Source organism: Suillus plorans (genome assembly GCF_016647745.1).
Source record: "Suillus plorans strain S12 chromosome Unknown HD556scaffold_48, whole genome shotgun sequence".
Lineage (NCBI taxonomy): Eukaryota > Fungi > Basidiomycota > Agaricomycetes > Boletales > Suillaceae > Suillus > Suillus plorans.
In genome coordinates, this window is record NW_024537432.1 from 343,342 (window position 1) to 360,104 (window position 16,763).

A 16,763-nucleotide genomic window follows, 5' to 3' on the forward strand; every position below is an offset into this window, starting at 1 on the left:
GTCGCAACTCTCAAATCACCGTAGTTTTCTACTTACACACTTTTATTCCTCTGGTGCGTTGGGCACCTGTCTCCATAGAGCATTGCTAACCTGCAGCACAGCAGTCCGTCCCTGTGACAATCGTCCACGAGCTCCCGGGCTTCCACCAGACAACTCACCAGCATCTTAGACATGTCTCTCGATATCATTCCCATCACGGTGGATGCGGAGACCGTGCTTCGAATAGAGCAAAGTGGTCAACCACTCGTTGTGTATGACTGTAAATTACAGGGTGCGCCCTGTAGAATGTGCGTGGAGGGAACCACCAGTGCAGTGTCTGCCCACCTACGTAGACACGGCATCACTGGTCCGGACAGCGCCATTACAACTTGTACATGGGACGGCTGCTACAAGACACTCAAGAAAGGGAGTATGGCAAGACACATCCTTACTCACCTCCGTGTCAAGGTGCGCTGCTCCGTGTGCGGAATCGTGAAGTGTCGTTACGACCTTTTTCGTGAACATGTGAAATCCCCAGGGCCATGCCATCTGGCAATCGCCGATACCGTTCCCGGACCTGGAGGACTTGTTATATCCCCTATGAGTTGGGTTGCTGATCCGGTATGTGATTTGATCTGTTTTATGACCGGCACTGTTTACACGTGTTGCATTTTTTCAACTAGGGAGTCTAGCTATATTCGCTAGGAAGCCCGCTTGAAGAAGAATGAACTGACACGGTTGTAAGATAAGGGGACCTTGTACGCTGCATGGTGGTGACATTCCTAAATGGAGGGTTAATTAGTTGTTTGTAGTTGTATATTTAATAGTAGTGAGATTTTTGCACGTACAAAGAAATCATCCAGCGTGGCTAGCTGCCACGTCGGTGATAGAGGACATTGTTTCCTATGTCATTTCACAACCACTGCGCCAACAGCCTATCCTAAAGCGAGGATTGACCATTGAAAGCGGTGTATTCTGATGGTCAATGATAACCCAAATCCGGCGTAGTGACGAAACATTTCGCTGCGATGAGTTCGTGAGATTGACGACCGTGACAAGCGCTGGGTTCATTATGCGCCTTTGATGGTGATTGCTTCTTGATCGAAGAATCACATCCATGCCAAGTCTCCTGATAGAGCAATCACTAGTGTTAGAATGTGTCATTCAAGACGAGTAAGTTCGCTCAGCCTGGTTTGTGAAGCCCTGCCGACATTGATCTGTCACTGGCAGCATGACTGTTGTGGATGTCCAATCTTGTAATCGTAATCAGCGACTTGGCGGCGGGCACTCTTCACGGAAACAAAAGTTAATAACATATTCGAGTGATACGGAAAGCAGAATACGTAGATATATGCAAACAGTCGAGGCTGCAATATTTTTAAACTTGATATCTGTCAGAAATTTTTAGTGAACGTGAGAACCGTGTCTTGTTTTCTTCAAGATAGGTCATCGACGAGAATATTATGATCAATGAGGATCTCGATTGGATAGATATATGCGAGCTCTGTCGTACTTTGAACGTTAACGATAGGTTCGTCGCCATCGTGGCAGGTACTTTCTTGCGTGTTCCAAGATTCGTGCGATTTTCAGAGAAGTTTGCAAATGAGCGGATGCGGATCTGTCTGGAATACTAGAACCTTGAGCTTACATAAAATCAATAAAATATGCTGCCACTGCGAAGCAGAACTGTGAACCAAAAGCGGAGGAGCCACGTCTGGCAGGCAAAGGTGGTTGAAGAGTCCAGTGCGGAGCGAGATGCGGATGGAAATTTCTGGGGATAGTCTGCGTGGGTAGAGCCGCGAGTAGTAGTTGATAATGTGGCTTCGTTGAGCTGTCGAAGCTTTTTGAGCGGCGAGCATGTTGCTGAGCGTCACCCAGCGAGATTCTAAAGGGCTGCAAATTTATCACCTTGGGACTGTCAAATTTCCAGTCCAAACTGGCTGGAGCGCTGAGCGCTGAACGGCCCATGGTATTGCTTCTTGATTGAATAACACTATACAGTTGAAATAGTCATGATGCATATGATAAAAATTTGTGAAATTATTCAAAAGTAATAGTTCACGAGTTTATGCTCTGATGACCGCTTCGACTGTATGGGTGAACATCATGTCGGACGTGGATTGGGAAGGTACGGATGTGGGGGACTCGTTGATGGAAGCTGTGCGGCCTGTTGGTCTTTCTGACTTTCCGGACTTGTCGAAAAAGAGCAAAGAGAGAATGAAGAACAAGTTTGGCGGTGGTGATGAAGAGACTCTAGTAAATGTCATCTCGTTCGAGAATACGGCTGAGTTTTCATTGGGCTTGTATCGAGAATAGCTGGGGTGATCGGCTTCTGTCCCGGGTGTCGATTGCCTGGACGCATCAGTCAATCAGAAATGAGACATTATACTCGGCCATCGCGTTCAGTACTTACATAACTATATACGACACCGCACTAATAATACTCGGTTTAGCTATGCAAACGTTAAAGCCGTTCATGTCAACATTGGATTGCGATTGCGATTGCTTAGGACTCTTGCATCTTGTAGCATTAGTACAAGCTTGTTCCTGGACCCGACTTAGGGTACATGAAGTTGAACGCGTTGGCATACATTTTGGATCGCAATCGTTTTTTAGTTTGCCGCACTGGTTCGAAAAATAACGAGTCCAGGGGTGCCCGGAGGGTTGTTGTATTGGGAGATGCCGAATTTTGAATTTCATAAATGTCACATGTTACCGGCCCGTTGTAGGACCCCTGATAATGCCTGGTTGGCGGAGGCCCGAACCTGCCCGAACTTGTCCGGATGGATTCTGACTTTTTTTGACTGATTTTGTCCAGATCCCGTCCTGGCCGAACCGTTCGTCCTCCCAGGAGCGCCGCCCAATCCAGCCTGGCCTACTCGTTTGCGGAATAGTTTGGCCGCTTGGATAAGTTGAGGTGCAAGCATGATGCAGCATTTCGAACGCGGAGACGTCAGCTGGCGCAAGTTCAAGACCTGTAGGCGTCACCTTAGTAGGTGCAGAGGTGAGGAGTCAAAGAAAAGCTGTGGAAGGAAGGCAAATTGACGGCATTGAAAGATAGCAGTCGGAGTAAAAAAACGTTGATGATATTATTTGGATTGCGTGCCAGCCGCTACCTTTCAAATTTCAAGGTGTGTTGGAGTATGTAAAACGCTTGATTCGAACTCAAGCTCCATCTCTCGGACGTGACACAACATACTAGTACCATCCCGACCTACCACTGCCATACCTCATCCTTCCGACATGACGACCATATCCGGATGGCAACCTGGTTCCCCAAACCTCCTCTCTGATGATTCTCCCAGGTTGACCCCAAAATCTGACCTCGGATGTTCGGATTGTAACCTGGGACAAATGACCTTTTGGCCAATTTCTGTCCGGATCGCTGACTGGGTTCCATAGGCATTATCAGGGGTTCCCCCGTTGTGTGTGGTGACGGAGTTTCAAATCGCACAGACCCACCTCGCTGAATGCCGAGGCAGTTTATCCGCGCGGTTGGCAATATTGTGCCTGCCTCTGGCAGACAAAGGCCATCCGGATATTTTCGTTAGTGTGTGGGACGAGGTGTCCACTGACCCAGTTGTTCGAAAGGGGACGACATGACTCAGTGCTCATCGGTCCACGTGGATCTGACAGCGTTGGCAGTGATCCCGTCTTTGTTTCTTCGTAGGCGGATGTCGACGATTTTTATATGCACTGCAATGATAGTGCGTCTTCCACTGCAATTGGTACCCCACAGAAGTCGGCACTTTCACAAAACTCGTATTTCTAGCTACTTGAACGCATAATTCTTACAACATAGATATCATCTCCCTCATTACGAAGTTGAACGATCATGATGAAAATGCCGAACTCACATCGCATGCCGTTGTGTGTGGTGGCGGAGTTTCGTTTCAAATTTCAAATCGACCGCTACAGCCTCGAAAAACCAGGATGCCAGGAATGCCATACAAGGATGTGCAGCGATTCTATTATAACCGCCAATAATTCGCTTGTTTGTTGGACATGGCAGGGAGTAATTCGGTGACCTTTAAAATGCCCCTGGATTAAGAAGCGAGCTTGGATTAAGCCCTGATCAATACTGTGATTCCTCTCTACGGTACTATACCTGCAATTTCACTCTTCACCCCTTTGGTGCGTCTGATATTCGTCTCGCAAAGAACAGCGCTGATCCATTGCACATATAGCATATCCTTTCATCCTTTCGACATCTTTATGGCTCTCAACATCTTGAACGTGGATCCACAGACCTTTCATCGAGTAGAACAATGCGGTCATCCACTCGTTGTATACGAGTGTAGACTAGGGGCAGTCCCCTGCGGGATGTTTGTGGAGGGAACAACCACCGCAGTGTCCGCCCATCTGCGAGAACACAGCATCCCTGGCCCGGACAACGCCAGTACAAGTTGTCCGTGGGCTGGTTGCTCCAAGACACTCAAGAGGGGAGGCATGGCAAGACACATCCTTACTCACCTTGGTGTCAAGGTGTGCTGCTCCGTGTGTGGAGTCGTAAAATGCCGCCTCGACCTCCTTCGTGCGCATATCAGATCCTCAGAGTTGTGTCGTTTCGCACATGCTAATGTTGTCTATGGACCTGAAGGTCGTTTTCTTGTCCCTACGAGTTGGAGTGTTACTGCTGCCCATCATATCCAATGACTTTTGATATATCACTTTCATACATTTTTTGACGGACGCCGCTTTGTCCTAATTAGTACTTTTTATATACAAGGCTTCGCCCCGCTCACCTTCGGATGTTCTTTTCCTCTTCTTCTCTTGAGAATAGCGTTTGAATGTCTCAGTGACGTCATACTCTTGAAAAATGTGGTGTATTAGTATTGTCCGTGTGCAAACGCGCAGGTCAAGCATGGCTTTCTCAAGCGTCAGCCTTGACATTCGTTGAATATCAATGTCAGGTCGCAGGGAAAACTGTTTGTGATTGACGGTCCAGCTTGAACGCGCTGTATAAAAGGTGATGCGAGGCAGGCAATGATGAACCCCCAAGAATCCGCGTAGTTAAAAGAAAAATGAATTGCAATGCTGTGGAGCTCAGAAGACAAAAGTACAATTGCAAGAGCAGTAGAGACAGGGAGATAAGCGAATAACGCACACAAATAAGAGCACACACAGATAGTGCTAGTGAGCTTAAGGAGCTCAGGTGGAGCACGCACATGGGTAGATACAAATTGCTTCTGCTGGATCAAACGTTGCGTGCTTATAACATTTTAGACACAGCGAGGAAGTGTGTCATACGTACTCCATGAGGAAACTTTGAATCGGAGTTCAAGATCAGCTGCCGCGGTCCGCAATGGCGAAATATATGCAGTCTTACTCTACGATGCTATTCCAGTTCTTGAGTGTTCGCGTCAACGCCATATGCATAGGTGATTAACCAGCGGAGGTAGTGCATTCTGATAATCGATAATAACTCGAATCCGACGTAGTGACCAAACTTTTCGCTACGACGAGTTCGTGAGATTCCCGACAACGAAGCGCTGAGTTTTATCAAACGCCTGCGCAAAATGCACTTGGTAATTGCTTCTTGATTGACAACGCCATACATGCCAAGCCCCCTGATTGAGCATTAATGTCAGAACGAACCATTCAAAATGAGTGGACGTAAGTTTCGCTCAGCCTGGTTTGTGAAGCCTTCCACAAGCCTGTCAACACTCCCTTGGCTGCATATGCTGAGTGGCTACTTGCAGTATTGTTGTGCCTGACCTTTCTTGCAATCGCAATCGGGGACTTGACACTCTTCATGGAATCGAAAGTTGATAGTGTAGAACAAAGTAGTAGAGCGATATGAAATGCGGAACGGATACAGGCAAACAGTCGAGGATGAAATGAACTTTGAACTTGGTTTTCTGTCTGAAATAGCGAACGCGGAAACCATGTCTTGCTTTCTTCAAGATAGGGAAGTAACGAGAACATTGTCAACTTGAGGCTTGCTGGAGGATGACCGCCATGAACCTCTTCAATCACTTGTGCCTGTACGAACGAGACCTCTTGTCCATGCTTTCGCCCATCGATAACTGAAACAAGAGAGCACAACTTGCACACCTTCAAGATGGTTTCCGCTGACAGATGAACCATCACCAACGACTACCGTTTTCAGCCTGGTTAGAAGAGCTTGTCGCACCAGTGCCTGAAGGCCCATCAAAATCCTTGCGAGGGCTACTACCCCTAGGAGGACTCCTGGAGTAGCTCCCTCGCCTTCTGTAATCAGGTGAGTAACGACGAGGGCTGCGACGATCGCGCCAATCACGGCTGTCGCGACCGTAAGGGTCCCTGTCTTTATCGCGATCGGAACGGCGGTGATCGCGGTCACGATATGAGTCACGGTAGGAGTCGCGGTGGTACGAATCGCGCCCTGAGCCTGAGTAAGTGTCCCTAGTCGAACGACGATGCCCCATATATTCGCCGGGGGTTGGTGCGTGCGGTCTGTCAGTGACAGAATAGTCGACCCGAATACGACGTCCATTCAGTTCCTATGAAGGATATTAGCAAGGAAGGTATACACATGAGGAGAAAAACGTACGACTCCGTTGAGTTCCTGAATGCAGCGAGTAGCTTCTTCAGTGCTGGACATTCTGATAAAGCCGAAACCACGAGAGCGGTCGGACTGAAAAACACGTTTTTGTGGGTTAGGGTAACGAAATGCACAGCAAACCACCGCACCCTCTGATCGTACACAATCGTTACTTTTTCTACTCTTCCAAAGCGAGAGAACTCTTCGTCCAAATCCCGCTCTTGTGTCCTAATGCTTAATCCAAAGACCCCCAAAACTTGGGAGGGGTTGGGCGCCTTCTTTGCCCCATTAGCGCCTTGCAAAACATGAGGAGCACATGTGGAACGTACAATTGGTGCATGTGTTGGCTTTTTAGGAGGCGGAGACCTGCGCTTTTGAGTAGGACTACGGTAACCGGTGCTGCGGGCTCCAGGACTTCTCGAACGAGAACGACCGCGTGGCGGGGCGGCGTCCCGGTCTCTGGGTTCTGATGTAGCAGTGGGTGCAGGTGCATTGTAGGCATCTGAGTAAGGGTCCACTGAAGGAGCAGTTGGTTCTCCGTATTGATCCTACAGGAAAACAAAAAAGTTAGAAAAAGTTGGCTTGGGCGCCGAAAATGCGACACACCATGGCAGTTGAAGTTGAAGAAAAATTTGGCGTTGTTTGTTTGTTGTTTGTCTCAGATGCAAATATTCAATTTCATCTTCCGCGAAATGCCGAAAATCAAACCTTATCTGCTTGTTCTGCACAGTTCCTCAAGCCTCCGTTGTTGTCTGTACACCGTCCCCGAACAGTGCAAATCGGCAAGATCAAGATGGTGAGCTCGTGGTCCCAAACAACACCTGGAGATTATACTGAAATGTGCATCTTACTAGGGCATCGACATCAAGAAACACCACGTCAAGAAGGCCCAGCGGACGGCCCCCAAAAGCGAGGATCCTTACCTCCTTTTGCTCGTCAAAGTATGTATGTTTAGTATGTGCAAAGACTCAATCTAAATGCTTTTCAGCTCTACAGATTTTTGGCCCGCCGCACAGACTCGGATTTCAACAAGGTTGAATAAATTTACGAGTGGTTCAGGCGTTTGACTGAAGCATGATTTTTACTCAGGCTATCCTCCACCGCCTCTTCCTCTCCAAAATCAACCGTCCTCCCCTCTCTTTGTCAAGAATTGTTAAAGAAACCGCTGCCACTTCTGATCGTGACTCAAAAGTTATCGTGGTCGTTGGCACTGTAACCGATGACGTTCGTCTCGTCGAAGTACCCAAACTTTCAGTTGCTGCTCTACGCTTCACGCGCGCAGCAAAGGAGCGCATTCTCAATGCTGGTGGTGAGGCATTGACGCTGGATCAGCTCGCACTTCGCGCACCAACAGGGTCCAACACTGTGTTGCTCCGGGGAAAGAGGAACACTCGCGAGGCTGTCAAGCACTTTGGCATGGGTCCCCACAAGAACAAGAAGCCTTACACCATCTCCAAGGGTCGCAAAGTGCGTGTCGATCATTACTTTAAAGGTGTTTATATCTAACGCATTTTCCTCAGTTCGAGCGGGCCCGTGGTCGCCGAAAGTCTCGTGGCTTCAAAGTATAAGAAGCTCACAAAATATTCATTGGTGGCAGCATGGAAGGCGTCGCAATCTCTGTGTGGTCACATATGCATTATGGGTATACTACAAACCATCATTTCTCCATCTTTTGAGCCCTGTATGCCCCCCACCCTTATGCATTGCTTATGTTCGAGCGCGCGTCTCTACTGGGAATGCCCTACTTGAGAAATGCTATATTTAGGGCTGAAATATGATCTAGAAGTTCGAGACGGTATACAAGATCTTGATTGAACAGGTATCAATTGTCGGAGCCCGTCTAGATAAGTATGCAAGCTCGGCCTACTCTTTCATCCTGTGCTGCAATTCCTTCAGCTCCTCTGCCATATCATCTAGAGGTGGTGGCATGACATGAGATTCCGGCGTCACGGCCTTCTCGGCAACTTTTCCTTCCTTCTTCTGTAGAGCTTTCAAGAACGTGGAGCCACCAAGCCAGAAGAAAGCGAGTGTCGAGCCAATCATCCAAAAGCCGTACCAATGGAGCCGACGCCAAGCCTCGATAGAATCAGTAAAGTTTAGCAGCATAAACGGCGCTGCCACGTAGTTGAGAATGAGGATGCTGACGAAAGTTCCGGTCAAATCGTAAATGCGTTTCGTGATTGTTGTGGGTGCTCCCGGAGGAGGGAGGACGAATGGACGTAGGTTGGCACGGCAGAGACGGCCTGCGGTAGTGATGAATCCACCGAAGAAGAAAGTCAGGTAGTAGCCTGTCGCAATGCCATGCTACAACAAAATCAGCACAACTCATGCATAGCATAACTAAGCACCTACCCAGAAGGCGCTCGTCGCAAAAGTCAACATGCTGCTGCGGAAGCCAGGCTTCTTCCCTTTGGGGGTTACACGTTTGTATATACATTCCCTGAGCCAGATGTTCGTGTTGATGTTCCATGAATCAAGCAAAACCTTGAAGTTCGAAGGCAGCTCAATCTCGAGGACTTTGACGTTGGCGGCACCTTCCCATGTGGATTCGCCTGAAGGGCCATACCCAGTAAACCCTAAACCTGTCAGAATACTTGCACCCTAGTCGCCTGCGTTAGCATCACGTCTACGACAGGACACGAACCGCACCTCTGTGAGCGTCCAGATCGCATAGTACTTAGACCGCTCGATGAAACCGGAAAGCTGGAAATATACCATCCTGCATCCAAAAACGTCAGAAAAGTATTCGATCGAACGTATTGAGACGGACCTATGGAGAAATCCTTGGGTCATAAACCACGGGGTGATCACGATGGCGTAGTAGAATGAGGGACTCAAAACCACAAAGATTCCCAAGAAGACCAAACCAGTTAACATCTTGCGATATGCGACTCGCTTTCTGCCGTCCGGAATGGACCTTGTTGAACTAGGACTGCGCTTGCCTTCGAAGAGTGATTCATCGATCAAGGAGATGTATGACGCGTAGTCAAGATATGGCCCGACTAGAACACCCGGGAAATAAAAGCTACACAAAAATCCGTCAACCGGAGACAAAACATATCAAACAAGACTCACGAATAACCAAGAAACTCGAGTAGTGTGGGATATTTCGTGACGCGTTTCTGTAATTGCCATTTGTCTAGATTCTAAATTTGTGCAACTAAGTTTTAAGAGATTTTTAGCGTGCAGGAGGGGCTTACTTCAGGGGCCGTTCTACCATCCCAGACATTCCATGCAAAAGTCGTGAGTTTCATAGTCAGCACCATTTGAGGCCCTGTAACCTCGAAGGTTTCATAGCTTAGGTTGTAAAATGCTCGTATGACGTGGCTTGAAATGGGGATATATCAGCCTCCCGTGCAAACGCGTCTTACTTGTATATCCCTTACTTGACTGTGAGATGACCCATGACGAAACTGCAGAAAGTCTAGTGAGCAGGTATTTCCAGAGTTAAGAGGGTAAACATACGCGAAAACTATCCACGGCATGTTGGAGCCTTTTACATTAGCCGCAATGTAATACGTTCCAAGAACACTCCCTAATAGCTGGACAAAGCCCCATGACAGGTTTAAAACTGGTATGAAAAAGAAAACCGAGACCAGTAGATTGAAGAGATGCTTGAGATTGGGCTGAGATGCTGGTATACGGATGAAGAGACTTCCTAGGGGGCATGCTATTAGTAGACACGAGATGAGCTGATAATTTTTTTAGCCCTAGTATATGCATGTCGCAAGATTGCTCCCAACCTTGATCTGGTCCACGGATGCACCGATGGCAGATGCGAGAGGGACAAATAACGCATCCATGACTAGCAGGTCACAAGCTGGAATGACAACCAAGGACAACCAAGCAAGAACCGTTGACCAGCACTAGCTTTTTGAGGTATGTATATAACAGAGTAACCCAAAAGTGGCGTCCTTCCTATAAGTACTGCACGTATTCCCACGCCAATGTCCGGTGCTGAAGATTAATATGGCTGCTACTACTACTACTACTAGCTAGTCTACGCACAATCAAGTTGAACAAACGTATTTACAACCGAATGGACCATAGGGTTGAGAGTTTATCAACGATTTTCAATTATCCCCTATCGACGTATCCAACAAAGCTTTCAAACGCCCACTATCAGTGTGAAAGAGTGATGACTTTTCTGTTGTATCTTCTGCCGACGTGGAGTATCTCTCGTGAAAATGACCGGCCTCTAGCTGAGACATGTTCGATTCTGTCCTGCCCAAATAGCGGGAGTGAAGAGAAAAAATGAATGTTGTGAACTAGCCGAAGGAACGAGTGGATTACGCTTGGTGTTAGCAACACCGTCGTACTCGATAAGACGTTGTCGAAGACAACACACTAGAACGAAGCGAGCATGAGTAAGGCACAACAATTACGACAGAAACTCCACATGAACTTTGATTCGAAGCGTATTTGTAAATTGGCCCAGTGAACGTTATCCGCGTTCTGGAGAGATGTACGACTGTTATGGTGTTGCATCACCATGAAGGGCTTCAACTTGAAGGAGACGCGGCTTACTGCGAGAAACCGCGAAGAGTATCGAAGTATCGATAAATTGTTTGAAGGTAGTGTATTGGTTGCCGATACATGGGAACCCAACTGGACAGGTGTCGAACCTAGAGAGCATATAATCAGGATATCACAGACCTGACGTCGCTGTGTAGAATTGTCCAGGTACTGAATACAAAACAAAGAGTTTCCTGTGCAGTTATCACGATACAGGGGAGAACTTTAGCTAAACATTTCGACTTCCACAACCAGACAACTATAAACGAAAGGAATGTTATGAGACTGTAAACAAGTCAGTTCGGTGAAAGATGACTTTGATATATGACTGTCAGTAAATGCATGGGAAGATTGCACAGACTTTGTATCAAGGGTCTATATACTGAAAAATGGCGAACCTGCCACATTTACCGATAGGCTGGCTGTGAAAAATCTTCGATTATGAAATTTCGCGCATCTCCAGCCACTGGTCCACTCCAGAAAAATTTGAGATATAAAGCAAATGAGTCCAAGAACGAATTTTGGGCTTGATGATAATTCGCTTTGAGTGACGAGATATTATCAGAGGATGCGATGAAATCGAAGTGTGGACGGCGGACAGCAAGGTGCACCAGAAGGTGGCAGACCAGAATGAAGAGAATGAGGGAGACGATGATAGCGCTCCGAGCCTTCAGGGGTAAATGTGGCTGGAAAGGGGAATACTCGGATATGCGTTCACAAAACGTAGGCTTAGGAGGCGGTTTTAAGAACGCTATGTAGTACTCGGGTGCGTCGGCTGCTGGAGATGACGGGGTAACGATGATGGCTGGCAAGGAAGACTTTTCCGTGGCCAGCGGAAGAGATAGATCTGCAAGAATATGATTAGTGTTACGACTCGAGTTATAAATTCACACGTACCCAGAGGCGCAGGAATCAGGTTGTAGTCAAGACGCTGCGGGAGACGGTGGATACGAGGAGCTGTATGATGCATTGAGTCTTCGCACGCGAGATTCAGGCGTTTAAATACTCACCCCGACGAGTCATGTTGAAAGTGGGAGCAGACTAAAAAGCAATGAAGTGAAATGCTTGTTCTTGGTCTAGGCGAATAGATTCTCAAGGTTTGAGAATCTTTAGAGGGAAACGACGAAAGGACTGTAGATTGAAAAGAGCGTGGGTGTTTTGGTCGAAAAGAAAAACAGCTGCGGTGGAACAGGATCTAGACGCTTGCAATTGCAAGTGGTGGTAAAGAAATAAAGGTATGACGATGACGAGGGAAAGTTCGTACGTAGTGAGGCTAGATAATCTGCTGACGTGATCTTGATTTACACGTGGTCTGGATCTGTCTAAGGGCTTGCAAAAGTGCAGTCATGTCGTTACTCGAGTCTCCTTCATTCGAGACAATCTCTTCAGAAATAAAGTCCACTACTCACCCGGGTGGAGGCTATGTTCTTGCACTAACATCGTTGGGAAATTACTATGTTTCTTCTGCTTCTGCTCCGTCAAATGCAATTCATCTTTTTGACAAGTCATCCTTGAAATGCGTCCAGACACTTAAAGGCCATCAAAACGCTACCACAGCCTTGCGAACCGTCAGAAGCATCGGGGGGTCTGACCGGCATACACTTCTATCTGCTGGTAAGGATGGGTGTGTGATTGCTTGGGATGAACGTTCTGGCGCTCCGACCATGCAAAGTATGTTTTTCATACTTTACCACTGGACCTTCGTGTTTGACAACTCAAGAGTATTATTGGTAACTAGTGACAACATCTGGGAGATCTAGTACCGTTTTGTCTTGTGATGCTTCTCATGATGGCTTGACTGTTGCTGCGGGAACGGACCTACAGAAGGAGGACGCATTTATACTCTACTGGTAGGTCCTACCATTATTTATAAGGCTATGAACTTCAATGCGATATCAAAGGGATCCTCGGAAATCAGCTGTACCTCTCCGTGTTCACGGCTCAACACATTCGGACGACATCACTGCAGTGCACTTTCTAAAAAATTGCCCGTCTCCAACATCTGGACAGATCTTGCTATCAGCTTCCACTGATGGCTTGGTTAGCACATCAAATTCTGCGGAAGATGATGAGGATGAAGCAGTTCTGAACGTTGGGAGTTGGGGTTGTAGCATCTCTCAAGCAGGATGGATCCGCAACTCGTCCACCAATCGCGTTTGGGCTGCAAGTGATATGGAAACATTCAGCTGCTGGTCAAATGAGGTATATTCCAATCACCCGTCAATCTACTTATTCCTCATGATGCCGCGCAAAGCTTGACATGTTGCAGAATTGTGACATTCGCCATCCCTCCGTTCATAGCCATGGGCGAACTTGGGTCACCGACTATTTGATAACATGTCACAATACAAAACGATCTGACAGTAACCTCGCTGTATTTGTTGGCTCGAACGAGTATGTGACATCGTGACCGTAATTCACGATTTAACACCTCTGCACAGGGGTGATGTGGCCCTTCTCTCGAGTTCGGATGTGACAGACTCATCTGTGCCATGGGCAATAAATTCGGTATGGGCCAAGGGTCACACTGGAGTGGTCCGTTCAGTCTTCTGGGATGAAAACGTACGTTTTCTTGGTGCGGGGATATCCAATGCTCATTTGTAACATAGCATGAAATTCTCGTCACGGGAGGCGAGGATTCAAAGATAAGTACATGGCGTTGCCCTATTCCCAGACAGCCTTCGGGGTTTGATGAAGGTGCGATGGATATGGACTCCGCTATCTTGAAAAGGGAACGTGATGACGAGATGGATATCAGCGAGAGTGAGCCAGTAAGAATGTTTCTATCAATGACCTCTCCACGTTTGCTCATTATGAACTACCTTACTAGGAAGGTAAAAAAGTAAAGCGGCAATCGTGAACATGAACTAGTGGCAGTACGGGAACTTGGATGTCATTGAAGCAGTGTCAATCAACCCTTATCCGATTATGGAAAACGGCAGTAACGATTATCAACGGCACATGTGTATGCGCTCACTGCTCCGAGTCGTATCTGCCCTCTGAAAAAATTTATGCGACTATTTTTCACACTGAGATGGCAGCATTTGCTTACATTATGCCGTGTGCCTGGTCAGGGTCCTGGAAGCATGTGCCAACAGTCAATCAATTTTTCGATCGGTCGCTGCAAGTATTGTACGCTTGCACAGCAAATGTTCCCGGCGTACCCTTCTCCGCTCACAATGCAGTTATGCTCGGTATGTTGAGCTTGGTTGAAAGCATTGTCCCGAGTTGCCGGTGACCTGCCTCGAGGACTCGGCACGAACAGTATTAGTCAAGATTTTCCTGCCGGCAATTTTGAACTTTTTAGAGCGAGAACTCCAGAACCCGCTACGTAATCGGGTCCGTTTTATCCATACTACATGGCATCCAACCGGATTGGGGCTGCGATCAAGCAGTGACCACATATGTTTGCCTCGCGGCTGAGCTCAGCCTTTGTTTTTCGCGTACCGAGTCTTAAAGCCGGCTCTGCTTCATATGTCATCCTACCGATATTTCCAGCTGTTTAATTCATGTTGGACACGACCTTGATTTCTCTGTCTGCTAGGCGAGCCTGTTGGTTATTGCGACTCGTTCCTTGAGCTGTTTACTGATGAACATATGTCAATCAGTGAACATTGGGAAACAATCACGAGCTGCAGCGCTGGGACTTCTCATTTATGAACACAGTAAGGAGTTTTTTCGATGTATTTTACTCGCTGACTCTCATTTCTGGTAGTCATCACTATCGAGGACGAGGTAAACTGTCAATCTGGTTCCAGCGACTGCAGCTATTAAGGTTCGGTTTGGCAGATTGATCTGATCTGGTTGAAGAAGAAAAGTTGGGTGACATGTCTCTATCATTTTGTGAGTTTGTATGCTAGAGAAGAATGTGTATTATGCTAATGCGCTCTCGAGAATCGCTGGCTTCCAGCGGTATGGCTCACATTCGACATGAGTGAGTAGGAACTATTGATCACTGCTAATTCTGTTGACCAGTATTCAAAGTACAACAAAACCCATATAATGCGATATCATCCAAAGTAATTCTTCGCACACCCTTCCACCGTCTTACGCTAACCATTCATCAAGACGTATGTTCGTGTTACTAAGACACCCATAAGGTTGACTTCCTCCTCTGGCCTAGTTGCGTCACCTACCTGATATGCAACAATACCATGTAAGTCGCGGGTCACTTTCTCTCGATGTCTTACTCATGATTCGACAGTGCACTCCTTATGACCATTTCCGTTCAAAGTAAGTACACAGCCCATGCACAACCATCACCATCGAACCTTTGTTTGTATCAGCAATACTACAGCTTAGAGTGAGTACAGCGGTTTCCTACGAAAAGTCGACAACTAACATCCTTCAAGGTGTGGGCAATTTATAATCGAAGTCGCAGGTTACTCTCTTGGATGATTGTCCTGAGTATAATCGAGCTCGCAGCGATGGCGCTCCTCATTGGCTTGACGATCGCTCGCGTGGAAAGTGAGTCTGGCTTTTCATTGTAGAATCGACTGAATGAACCGCTTACAGGATTTCCAGTAGTCTCTACTCCAGCGGGCTGTCTCTTTGATGGCCTTGCTCCACTCTCTGCGATATTTTGGACGCCAGCGCTGATCCTTGAACCTATCATTTGCATACTTGTCCTCAAGAAAGTTTTTCTGGACCGACAACAGCGCAGTGAACTTGCAACGTTTCTGGCCCGTGATAGGTTGGTAGTTGTTATCTTTGATGAGTTATGCTAACGACTACTCAAGTTTATTATACTTTCTCGTGTATGTCTGTCAGCTTCTACGTGGTTGTTACGGTGTACTTGATCATTTACCATCTATAGAATCTTTATAGAACTGATGGGATCAACGATTGTCTGGGCTCGGTATCCCTCCTATATCGACCTCTTCATGCCGTGGGTCTCTGTCTCCCTCTGTGTTACATTTCTAAAACAAATTGACAGTTGGTCTATCGCTTTACCATCCTTGCTCTGCAACCGTCTTCTACTCAACATGAGAGGGCGCTTTGCAAGGCCCGGGTCTGAGCCTGTGCACTCCTCATTGGTGATTGAGCTTGTAAACCTCCGAACCAGCGTGGATTCATCGAGAATGCCAGACGAAGAGTAAAAGATGGTGTGTTGTATTTGTATAACCCAGCATAAATTCAACTTGTATGATATATCTCTGTTTACGCGGGTCTTTGTTGGTGTAAAATTGTGGCTCAACACGGGCGCTGTGTGTTGTGAGTTTATTCTTTGTTTTCATCTGGATCGTGAAAACATTGTCAGCTTCGCCGAGTTCAATATCCAGATGTTGTCACGACTGGCAACCTCCTCAGACTTTGCTATGTTGGGCCAACCGCTTGCATTGCGGTGCTAGGGATCTAAGGCGTTTTTAGGTTCCATTCTGGTCCAGCCCGATATAATTTGCTCCGGATCATTATCTGCTCATTGACACTAATTTAATGCACAATTTTCAGCCGAACTAACTCGTTGCGGTGTACTAGTAGGCAAGGCGTCTCTCAGTTTCTATGAGGGGGTAATAGCTAGTGAGTTCCTTCATTAAAAATTTTAGATGAAGCCCTGAACTAGTCACATGGTCCAGCGCTGGCCGCCGCGATCAACGGCAGACACAATGGTTTTAGGCGGGACTTGGTGGCCAAGATCCGAGAGGAATTTTACCAGGTGCTGCAACGTTTGTCGGTCAGACATGCAGCCTGGAAAGTAGCAAGACTGGAATGTTTCCGAGCCTCGCACTGAGAATTTGAAAAT

General features: G+C 47.1%; 8 protein-coding genes across 8 annotated transcripts; 5 read left to right on the top strand and 3 right to left on the bottom strand.

Annotated features, from left to right (window-relative positions):
- Positions 1–171: 171 nt before the first annotated feature.
- HD556DRAFT_1537692 (uncharacterized protein) lies at positions 172–2,495 on the top strand (the record flags this gene model as incomplete). The annotated part of the gene is made up of 7 exons (XM_041309667.1): positions 172–271; positions 314–447; positions 478–600; positions 1,087–1,152; positions 1,425–1,510; positions 1,664–1,759; positions 2,031–2,495. 7 exons carry the CDS (start codon positions 172–174, stop codon positions 2,293–2,295), a joined length of 870 nt encoding a protein of 289 aa, XP_041157673.1. The 3' UTR covers positions 2,296–2,495.
- Positions 2,496–5,968: 3,473 nt separating this feature from the next.
- On the bottom strand, positions 5,969–7,142 carry HD556DRAFT_690397 (uncharacterized protein). The gene is made up of 5 exons (XM_041311314.1): positions 7,112–7,142; positions 6,835–7,053; positions 6,655–6,783; positions 6,515–6,598; positions 5,969–6,464 (listed from the first exon to the last, which is right to left on the bottom strand). Exons 1-5 carry the CDS (start codon positions 7,112–7,114, stop codon positions 6,069–6,071), a joined length of 831 nt encoding a protein of 276 aa, XP_041157674.1. The 5' UTR covers positions 7,115–7,142; the 3' UTR covers positions 5,969–6,068.
- A 73-nt stretch (positions 7,143–7,215) lies between these two features.
- Positions 7,216–8,048, top strand: HD556DRAFT_1390372 (60S ribosomal protein L18). Its single transcript, XM_041303536.1, has 4 exons — positions 7,216–7,301; positions 7,360–7,446; positions 7,494–7,538; positions 7,595–8,048. Exons 1-4 carry the CDS (start codon positions 7,299–7,301, stop codon positions 8,009–8,011), a joined length of 552 nt encoding a protein of 183 aa, XP_041157675.1. The 5' UTR covers positions 7,216–7,298; the 3' UTR covers positions 8,012–8,048.
- Positions 8,049–8,189: 141 nt separating this feature from the next.
- HD556DRAFT_690544 (MBOAT, membrane-bound O-acyltransferase family-domain-containing protein) lies at positions 8,190–10,388 on the bottom strand. The gene is made up of 9 exons (XM_041311315.1): positions 10,249–10,388; positions 9,971–10,197; positions 9,892–9,918; positions 9,706–9,832; positions 9,581–9,651; positions 9,276–9,530; positions 9,155–9,224; positions 8,858–9,106; positions 8,190–8,809 (listed from the first exon to the last, which is right to left on the bottom strand). Exons 1-9 carry the CDS (start codon positions 10,306–10,308, stop codon positions 8,369–8,371), a joined length of 1,527 nt encoding a protein of 508 aa, XP_041157676.1. The 5' UTR covers positions 10,309–10,388; the 3' UTR covers positions 8,190–8,368.
- A 1,039-nt stretch (positions 10,389–11,427) lies between these two features.
- On the bottom strand, positions 11,428–12,043 carry HD556DRAFT_1433273 (uncharacterized protein; the record flags this gene model as incomplete). Its single annotated transcript, XM_041305205.1, has 3 exons — positions 11,428–11,867; positions 11,918–11,977; positions 12,031–12,043. 3 exons carry the CDS (start codon positions 12,041–12,043, stop codon positions 11,428–11,430), a joined length of 513 nt encoding a protein of 170 aa, XP_041157677.1.
- Positions 12,044–12,366: 323 nt separating this feature from the next.
- HD556DRAFT_1433274 (WD40-repeat-containing domain protein) lies at positions 12,367–13,880 on the top strand (the record flags this gene model as incomplete). The annotated part of the gene is made up of 7 exons (XM_041305206.1): positions 12,367–12,691; positions 12,759–12,870; positions 12,922–13,222; positions 13,275–13,414; positions 13,462–13,595; positions 13,652–13,791; positions 13,851–13,880. The coding sequence occupies 7 exons, from the start codon at positions 12,367–12,369 to the stop codon at positions 13,878–13,880; spliced, it is 1,182 nt and encodes a 393-aa protein (XP_041157678.1).
- Positions 13,881–14,517: 637 nt separating this feature from the next.
- Positions 14,518–15,271, top strand: HD556DRAFT_691018 (uncharacterized protein). The gene is made up of 7 exons (XM_041311317.1): positions 14,518–14,685; positions 14,736–14,755; positions 14,810–14,863; positions 14,915–14,954; positions 15,005–15,039; positions 15,089–15,176; positions 15,225–15,271. The coding sequence occupies exons 1-6, from the start codon at positions 14,610–14,612 to the stop codon at positions 15,158–15,160; spliced, it is 297 nt and encodes a 98-aa protein (XP_041157679.1). The 5' UTR covers positions 14,518–14,609; the 3' UTR covers positions 15,161–15,176; positions 15,225–15,271.
- A 35-nt stretch (positions 15,272–15,306) lies between these two features.
- HD556DRAFT_1390416 (uncharacterized protein) lies at positions 15,307–16,201 on the top strand. Its single transcript, XM_041303537.1, has 6 exons — positions 15,307–15,323; positions 15,373–15,487; positions 15,536–15,713; positions 15,760–15,777; positions 15,837–15,908; positions 15,957–16,201. The coding sequence occupies exons 2-6, from the start codon at positions 15,415–15,417 to the stop codon at positions 16,117–16,119; spliced, it is 504 nt and encodes a 167-aa protein (XP_041157680.1). The 5' UTR covers positions 15,307–15,323; positions 15,373–15,414; the 3' UTR covers positions 16,120–16,201.
- Positions 16,202–16,763: the final 562 nt, after the last annotated feature.